The 9,540-nt window shown below is 43.8% G+C and overlaps 1 protein-coding gene across 2 annotated transcripts; it reads right to left on the reverse strand.

Annotated features, from left to right (window-relative positions):
- Nucleotides 1–930: 930 nt before the first annotated feature.
- Nucleotides 931–9,218, reverse strand: si:ch211-63p21.1 (uncharacterized). 2 transcript variants are annotated; one of them, XR_001322253.3, is made up of 7 exons: nucleotides 9,017–9,218; nucleotides 7,468–7,574; nucleotides 6,495–6,584; nucleotides 5,847–5,896; nucleotides 5,460–5,530; nucleotides 5,170–5,341; nucleotides 931–3,177 (listed from the first exon to the last, which is right to left on the reverse strand). XR_001322253.3 is itself a non-coding variant. In XM_014156506.3 (7 exons), the coding sequence occupies exons 2-7, from the start codon at nucleotides 7,540–7,542 to the stop codon at nucleotides 2,929–2,931; spliced, it is 732 nt and encodes a 243-aa protein (XP_014011981.2). In that variant the 5' UTR covers nucleotides 7,543–7,574; nucleotides 9,017–9,218; the 3' UTR covers nucleotides 931–2,928. The 2 variants fall into 2 exon arrangements, 1 of the variants encoding a protein (XP_014011981.2); XM_014156506.3 differs by having other exon boundaries at nucleotides 5,822–5,896.
- Nucleotides 9,219–9,540: the final 322 nt, after the last annotated feature.

A 9,540-nucleotide genomic window follows, 5' to 3' on the forward strand; every position in this document is an offset into this window, starting at 1 on the left:
GCAAACACACGTATACACACAGAGAGCGCAAACACACACACACTTAGGTTGGCATTTACTGAGATGACTCATGTAGTGGAGGCAGCTCTGCAGAGTGGTCACTAGCTGTCACAGCCACAAAGTCAGAATAGCTGATTTTAAACCTAACCTTCAAAGTTTTGGTAGCACTAACAACTACTAAAGTTAGCTAAAATAAAATGTATGAACTACTTGTAATTAACATGTTTTATGAGCTGATAAAATAGCAGATGTGCATGTTGTTTTATTCACACACTCGCCCTGTAGGCGGCTCTGATTTGGCAAGCTTCAATCCAGCTATGAAAAAGTCTGTCTTTCAGTCTGCATGAATCAGATGGTTGCCATGGAGACTAGCCTAAAGGAAGAGGAAGAGGGAGGGAGTAAGGTGCTAAGTAACTAACCTCCTTATGGGACTCTCACCCACCCCAGGCCCTTTTGTGTGTGTGTGTGTGTGTGTGTGTGCGTGTGTGGGAGAGAGAGAGAGAGAGAGAGAGAGAGAGAGAGAGAGAGAGAGAGAGAGAGAGAGAAAGCTGCCACTCACATATTTAACACAGAATGCCATTCTGTCTTCTCACTGTTTCATAGTCGTGAGTGGTGCCCTCATTTTTCTTCCTATTCTCCTCCTCCTACTCCTCACCTTTGTGTCTTTCTCTCTCCCTCGCTCACTCCATCATCTCCAGCTCTTCTGAAGAAATGAGGAGAGAAATGTAGAGAAGCAGTCTTTCCATGTTGATGACAAACACTTCTGCACTTGGGACATAAGAGTGGTCATAAGCGTTTGAATAAATACATCTTTAAATGAGATATACATTGCAATTCAAATCGCCCAATAATCAACATCCATGTTCCAGTTTTACCCATAAAGTATATTTCACAATATACGTAAATATAAAATTAATAAAAAAATAAACATTGTCAAAATACAATATAGCTTTATTTGATTACTGTGGCCCCAATGAAGCATAAAGATTAACATACATGATACTTTGGGTTATAAATGTAAATTAACTAACACCCAGATCACTGGAGGCTAGTGGGGAGCTGTAGGAGGACGGGCTCATTCTAATGGCTGGAATGGAATCAATGGAACGGAGTCAAACATGTGGTTTATTCTACTCCAGCCATTACAATGAGCCCGTCCTCCTATAGCTCCTCCCACCAGCCTCCTCTGACCCAGATACAGTGGACCACAGCAGTGGATTTCAGACATACTTTATAAGCCGGAGGTGAACACATCCTTCATACAGTAAACATAAAACTTGTAATAACCTGGTTTACAAGCAGGAGTCAGTGGTCCCCTCATAACCAAACACTTACAGTACAATACAGGTTTACGTGTACTGGATTATCCGTCTTACCTAGTTACCAGTCTAGATTATGAACTTCCTCCTGTGAATGACATAGCACCCTATTCCCTAAATATAGCAAATAGGGTGCCATTTCAGACGTAGCCATTGTACAGAGCTGGCTGTCTGTGCAATCCTGCTTCCATTGAATTAGGCCAAATTGTAATTTAGATCTATGGCTCCCTGGATTCACAGGCTAAATACCTCAGAGACAAGAGGGTGAGAGAGTTGGGGGGGGGGGGGGGTCACTCACTCGTGTGCCAAGGACAGAGCATGGATTCAGTTACGAGACAGACAGACAGACAGACAGACAGACAGGAGGGGGTAGGGAGATTGAGAGAGAGAGAGACAGACAGACAGACAGACAGACAGACAGACAGACAGACAGACAGACAGACAGACAGACAGACAGACAGACAGACAGACAGAGAGGAGGGCAGAAGAGACAGAGAAAGACAGAGAGGAAGGGGGTAGGGGAATCTAGAGAGAGACAGAGAGGTAGGGGGTAAGGAGATCGAGAGAGAGAGAGAGAGAGAGAGAGAGAGACAGCAGGAACAGTAGATTGCATAGGTCAGTAATTTACATTTATTTATATTGAGCCTACAAAACACGTGTAACCCTAAAACCCTTTGCCACCCACATATCACACCATCTTCAGCATAAGCAGCAAGCCAAGAGGTCTATTTTTGCAAATGAGTGGGAGAGAGAGAGAGAGAGAGAGAGAGAGAGAGACAGAGACAGAGACAGAGACAGAAAGAGAGATATGAAGAGCACAAGCTGCCTGTTCAGAAATAGTGTTGTGGAAAAGGGTGATGATGCTGCTATGGTTTATGGTCTGATGCTGCTATGGTTTATGGTCTGATGCTGCTATGGCTTATGGTCTGATGCTGCTATGGTTTATGGTCTGATGCTGCTATGGTTTATGGTCTGATGCTGCTATGGTTTATGGTCTGATGCTGCTATGGTTTATGGTCTGATGCTGCTATGGTTTATGGTCTGATGCTGCTATGGTTTATGGTCTGATGCTGCTATGGCTTATGGTCTGATGCTGTTATGGCTTATGGTCTGATGCTGCTATGGTTTATGGTCTGATGCTGCTATGGTTTATGGTCTGATGCTGCTATGGTTTATGGTCTGATGCTGCTATGGCTTATGGTCTGATGCTGCTATGGGCTTATGGTCTGATGCTGCTATGGTTTATGGTCTGATGCTGCTATGGCTTATGGTCTGATGCTGCTATGGTTTATGGTCTGATGCTGCTATGGTTTATGGTCTGATGCTGTTATGGCTTATGGTCTGATGCTGCTATGGCTTATGGTCTGATGCTGCTATGGTTTATGGTCTGATGCTGCTATGGCTTATGGTCTGATGCTGCTATGGCTTATGGTCTGATGCTGCTATGGTTTATGGTCTGATGCTGCTATGGCTTATGGTCTGATGCTGCTATGGCTTATGGTCTAATATGATTTGTTTACAGTATACACACATGAATTAACAACATGATGCGGTGACGCGAGGTGATTAAAGCATAATTATATTACTCAATGAAAAATATTACAATGAATTAAATAAAACAGAGAAGTGAGGTCAAGTACTGGCCCGAGGGCATCAGGAAAGATATGATGACGATGACTAAGGAGAGAGAGAGAGGGGATGGAGAGGAGGGAGAACGACAGGCAGAGAGAGAGACGAGGGCCACAGGAACCAGAGACATTTTGGGCCAGTTCTGGGCCCTTCGGACTGGAGGACCCTGACCGTCTCCTCTGACACTGGGCCGACAGATCACTAACGGTCTGACCTGTGACACACTCTCCTGAGAGAGAGAGGAGAGAGAGAGAGAGGAGAGAGAGAGAGAGAGAGAGAGAGAGAGAGAGAGAGAGAGAGAGAGAGAGAGAGAGAGAGAGAGAGAGAGAGAGAGAGAGAGAGAGAGAGAGAGAGAGAGAGAGAGAGAGAGAGGGAGAGAGAGGGAGAGAGAGAGAGAGAGAGGAGAGAGAGGCTTTCATTACATGGTGGTTTCATTACAGTGAGGGGAAAATGTATTTGATCCCCTGCTGATTTTGTACATTTGCCCACTGATAAAGAAATTATCAGTCTATAATTTTAATGGTAGGTTTATTTGAACAACAAAAAAATCCAGAAAAACACATGTCAAAAATGTTATAAATTGATTTGCATTTTAATGAGGGAAATAAGTATTTGACCCCCTCTCAATCAGAAAGATTTCTGGCTCCCAGGTGTCTTTTATACAGGTAACGAGCTGAGATTAGGAGCACACTCTTACAGGGAGTGCTCCTAATCTCAGTTTGTTACCTGTATAAAATACAGCTGTCCACAGAAGCAATCAATCAATCAGATTCCAAACTCTCCACTATGGCCAAGATCAAAGAGCTCTCCAAGGATGTCAGGGACAAGATTGTAGACCTACACAACGCTGGAATGGGCTACAAGACCATCGCCAAGCAGTTTGGTGAGAAGGTGACAACAGTTGGTGCGATTATTCGCAAATGGAAGAAACACAAAAGAACTGTCAATCTCCCTCTGCCTGGGGCTCCCTGCAAGATCTCACCTCGTGGAGTTGCAATGATCATGAGAACGGTGAGGAATCAGTCCAGAACAACACAGGAGAATCTTGTCAATGATCTCAAGGCAGCTGGGACCATAGTCACCAAGAATACAATTGGTAACACACTACGCCCGATCCCGTGTGGCTCAGTTGGTAGAGCATGGTGTTTGCAATGCCAGGGTTGTGGGTTCGATTACCACGGGGGACCAGTATGGGGGAAAAAATGTATGAAATGTTTGTGTTCACTACTGTAAGTCGCTCTGGATAAGAGCGTCTGCTAAATGACTAAAATGTACGCCATGAAGGACTGAAATCCTGCAGTGCCCGTCTGAAGTTTGCCAATGAACATCTGAATGATTCAGAGGACAACTGGGTGAAAGTGTTGTGGTCAGATGGGACCAAAATGGAGTTCTTTGGCATCAACTCAACTCGCTGTGTTTGGAGGAGGAATGCTGCCTATGACCCCAAGATCACCATCCCACCGTCAAACATGGAGGTGGAAACATTATGCTTTGGGGGTGTTTTTCTGCTAAGGGGACAGGACAACTTCACCGCATCAAAGGGACGATGGACGGGGCCATGTACCGTCAAATCTTGGGTGAGAACCTCCTTCCCTCAGCCAGGGCATTGAAAATGGGTCGTGGATGTGTATTCCAGCATGACAATGACCCAAAACACACGGCCAAGGCAACAAAGGAGTGGCTCAAGAAGAAGCACATTAAGGTCCTGGAGTGGCCTAGCCAGTCTCCAGACCTTAATACCATAGAAAATCTGTGGAAGGAGCTGAAGGTTCGAGTTGCCAAACGTAAGCCTCGAAACCTTAATGACTTGGAGAAGATCTGCAAAGAGGAGTGGGACAAAATCCCTCCTGAGATGTGTGCAAACCTGTTGGCCAACTACAAGAAACGTCTGACCTCTGTGATTGCCAACAAGGGTTTTGCCACCAAGTACTAAGTCATGTTTTGCAGAGGGGTCAAATACGTATTTCCCTCATTAAAATGCAAATAATTTTATAACATTTTTGACATGCGTTTTTCTGGATTTTTTTGTTGTTATTCTGTCTCTCACTGTTCAAATAAACCTACCATTAAAATTATAGACTGATCATTTCTTTGTCAGTGGGCAAACGTACAAAATCAGCAGGGGATCAAATACTTTTTTCCCTCACTGTATGTGGTTGCGATGAGGTTTAACTGTGGTTGTGTATTAGGTTTGTGATGTGGTTCTGTGTGGTTGAGGTACCTCTAGTAAGGTTCTGTTGTGAGCCCGGTGGGGACTGAGTCTGAGGCTCCAGCGGTGACTCCTGTGACTCCTCCCCCCATCGTCCTCACTCTCCGTGGTGTCCTGCCGTGCTATTCGTGGTCGCTTCCGTCTCCGCGAACTGATTCGCTGGAGAGAACCTGGCTCCTGTAGTCTGGACCAATCGAAACAGCAACAAAATGAAAAGACAATACGTACTGTTTATGAGTGACCGATTGGTGAGTAAGCAGTGTGTGTGTGCTTGTGTGTGTGTGTGTGGGTGTGTGTCGAACCTGCAATCTGTGTCCTCGATGTCAGCGTCTGCATCGCTGTCACCCTGAGGATCAGACAGGGCACACTCTTCCTGCACAGTATGAGTCACATGAATTAGACACACGTACACATGTGCAGTACAATCACTCATTGGTTTCAGCCACCTACATTTTAGACAAAGGTAATACTTCAGTATGTTTGTGTGCATCATCATTCAACATTATGTGCAGTGCCGGGATTTTCAATAAACCATACTGAGTGGAAACCGTACTGATGTTTTGTAACATCAATATTTGTGTCATTGAACGAACACACACACACACACACACACACACACACACACACACACACACACACACACACACACACACACACACCCTACCTCTGTGCCATATCCCTCTGAGTACCTGGTTATCACTACCCTGTTTTTCCCACAGTGTTCACATTTCAGTGTGTCCTGAGAGAGAGAGAGAGAGAGAGAGAGAGAGAGAGAGAGAGAGAGAGACAGAGTCGTGAGTGGTGTACAGCATGATACGTGTGTAGATGAAATGCATAGGGAGAGATAAATATGCATTTCAACGAGGCATAACAAACTAAAGCCGGGACTCAATCCAATTGCGCATTGTCAACAATGCAGATTTTAAAGGCAATGTTCCCACGTTTGCAGTAAACGGTGCAGAAGTCGGCTCAACTGACTATTACACTTAAATGTCAAGCGCACTATAGCGTACGGTTTTCGCTAACAACGAATTCAACAGGAGAAGTTCCGCCCCCATTCTTTTTCAACGAGGGCACACGCAGAGAAATGTGTGTGGGATTGTGGGAAGGTGAGCGGAGAGAGCCCTGCTAGCGGATTGGTAGAAAAGTTGAGCTCTGCTCCACTGTATGCGAATTTCATGCGAAGCGTTGGAGTGAAGCATTGTAATGAAGAGTCAAAACCCACTGTAATAGTGCAGTTTTGGATTGAATCCTGCTTAAATATTGTCCAGGTTAATTGATGCTTCTGTATCTTCCCTTGGATGTAAAAAATGATATTATAGAACACCACTTCTCACCGGCGTCTGTGTATGTGCTTCAGAGTATAGTGTGCAGGGTCCAGTCTCACACAAACACACTACGCCAACTTCTCCACAACTTGCCCCCATCTGCAGAGAGAAACAGTAAGTGAGAGATATAGAGAGAGAGAAACAGTAAGAGAGAGAGAAACAGCATGAGAGAGAGATAGTGTGTGTGACAGAGCAAGAAATGGAGAGATAAGCATGATAAATGAGGAACGGAGAGAGAGAGAGAGAGAGAGAGAGAAAGAGAGAGAGACAGAGAGGGAGTGAATGAGAGAGAGAGTGAGTGAGTGAGTGAGTGAGTGAGTGAGTGAGTGAGTGAGTGAGTGAGTGAGTGAGTGAGTGAGTGAGTGAGTGAGTGAGTGAGTGAGTGAGTGAGTGAGTGAGTGAGTGAGTGAGTGAGTGAGTGAGTGAGTGCGTGAGTGAGTGAGTGAGTGAGTGCGTGCGTGCGTGAGTGAGTGAGTGAGTGAGTGAGTGAGTGAGTGAGTGAGTGAGTGAGTGAGTGAGTGAGTGAGTGAGTGAGTGAGTGAGTGAGTGAGTGAGTGAGTGAGAGAGAGATAGAGAGAGAGAGAGCGAATGAGAGAGAGCGAATGAGAGAAAGATAGAATGAGAGAAAGATAGAATGAGAGAAAGAGAGAAAGAGAGAATGAGAGAGAGAGAGAGAGAGAGAGAGAGAGAGAGCGAGAGAGCAGAAAGTAGTAATGATTTATCTGGAGCCATCCGTCCATCACTAATTGGACAGCAGCAGAGGTTACAAAGTATACTTCATGCTGTGTAGAGTACAAACCTAACAGTGGGGCCCTAATTACCAATGTCTCACACACACACACTGAGACACATGCGTACACTAACCCACACACAGGATGGTAAATGTCCTATCTCGTGCCCTCATGCACTCACATGATTAGGGTTGAGTCAGTGTGGGTTATACTGCTCAAACAGACAAAGACACACACACACATTATGTTACCTCACAGTCATTGTCGGAGGTCTCTCCAGATGAAAACAGGCCATGAGAGTCAGATTCCCTCCGATGCTGCAGCATCCCTGACCTGACCCACTCTCTGTTACATAGACCTGTAGACAGGGGAGACAGGGGTCAGGCTCGGGTTCAGTATGCAAACGTTGTGGAACCTTTCAGACAGAAACAGCATGAATAGAGCTGATGTGATTCCTTGTTCTATACGTCAGAGAGGCATGTTTGTTCTACATAACACATGTCTATCTGAACATTGGCCAACGTTGTGTCCTGCTTAATGCAGCCTAGGCTCAGGGTTATTCAGCATATCTATATATACCCATCAATAGGATGGCGGCATAGTTTAAAAGACAGGATGAAAATATATATTAAATAATAACAATAGTACATTTTATTTGTAGGGAGCTTTTCATTTACAGACAGTAATCACAAAGCTCTTTACATTAGGGAAACCTATTAATATTATAGTAGTATCCAATGACTATACTTTTTAACCCCTGGCTGCACCTGCAAATTGTTGGGTATGTGGTAGGCATACTTTCTTTTTCAAACTAAATAAGCCTCATCATGGACAAACATTATTACAGTAAGTAGGTCAATTACAGTATGATTACAATGGAGGTGTTATTATTAAGCAATAAGGCCCGAGGAGGTGTGGTATATGGCCATTATACCACAACCCCCTGAGGTGCCTTATTGATATTATAAACTGATTATCAATGTAATTAGAACAGTAAAAATATTATTTTTGTCATATATGGTATATGGTCTGATATACCACACTTTTAGTGAATCAGCATTCAGGGCCAACGGGTTTATAATGTATAATATATATTATGTTCAACGTTATAAATAATACCCAATAGGGAATTCCCTCTACAGTATTACAGCAACACAACCTTCTACATTTTGGATAAACAGTCAGAGGAATGGAGCAGTGGGTGGAAAGTTCCATTGGAAAATGCTCTTGACAGCTTTTGTATATCCGAGGAGATACATTTCACCACAAGCTCGCATGCTGCTGCTAGTTGAGAGGGATTGAAATGTTTATCGTCATCAGAGGGGTATTTCACCTCTCACACGAGCATCTCTACACAGCTGGTCTGTTATTACGTAATGCGGGAGGGAGCTTTTCGTAGCGCGACAACTTTTTCCCATTAGCATGACCCGACGGATTTTTCACAATGCATTTCCATAATATGCTGTAGTAGCCTAAACGATCATGCATACAATCAACATTGTGACTTCGCTGTCACTCAATTCAATTCAAGGGGCTTTATTGGCATGAGAAACCTATGTTTACATTGCCAAATCAAGTGAAGTAGATAATAAACACTCTCTCTAGAAACCCCGTAAGTTAAATGCAACCAATGCCGTTTCAAGTTGTGGTGCTGCAGAAAAACGTAGGCCATACATAAGCATACTTTTCACCTATTCTAAATTATGTAATATAGCTATGGGGAATGCGATGATATTTCGATTGAATTCCCCTATTACAGATATGCGCATATCAACTTGGGTTGCTTTCATAACTCCATACCTTAACTTGAATGCATCATTCCATCCCCCAAAAATGTTTCATGCGAAAAATATTGCAACTTTATATTTCAAATGAGTGGAATATAAACGACGAATCTCTCTCACGGGGTGTAAAACCAGAGGCTAGTGCTGCTTCCAAAATATTTGACATTGTAATCCGCTATGATGTCAGTGTGAAGCAAACGATAGCTCCGGCATCGGGAGTGCGCTGACCATAAATAAAACTCCAAAACAAGACACGGGAGCGTGCAAAAAGGTGGGCGGAGATAGAAGATAGACACTTGGTATAACCACTCCTATATGGGAAGAAGATCGACGAGAGGCAGAATCTTACCAATCATTGATTTCAACACGGAGAGGGGTGGGGTTCATATGCTGCTTTTGAAATTTGGTGTGCGGCTTTTGTGTAAAACCTTTCCCAAAAAGTTTATAAACATATACAGTTTAAGTTCAAATGTTAGCTTTTTCTTTCAAAATGTTATAAAGTAGGGCCTGTAAAATAACTCAATTTGCTAGGAAACAGTT

This window comes from Salmo salar, chromosome 18 (genome assembly GCF_965601325.2).
Source record: "Salmo salar chromosome 18, fSalSal1, whole genome shotgun sequence".
Lineage (NCBI taxonomy): Eukaryota > Metazoa > Chordata > Actinopteri > Salmoniformes > Salmonidae > Salmo > Salmo salar.

Coding starts and splice junctions, on each gene's coding strand:
- si:ch211-63p21.1 (XM_014156506.3), bottom strand. CDS start 7,542: ATGCTGCAGCATCGGAGGGAATCTGACTCTCATGGCCTGTTTTCATCT. Junction 6,585..7,467: donor CCTCCGACAATGACTGTGAG/GTAACATAATGT, acceptor TTCTCTCTGCAG/ATGGGGGCAAGTTGTGGAGA. Junction 5,342..5,459: donor ATCGAGGACACAGATTGCAG/GTTCGACACACA, acceptor CGATTGGTCCAG/ACTACAGGAGCCAGGTTCTC.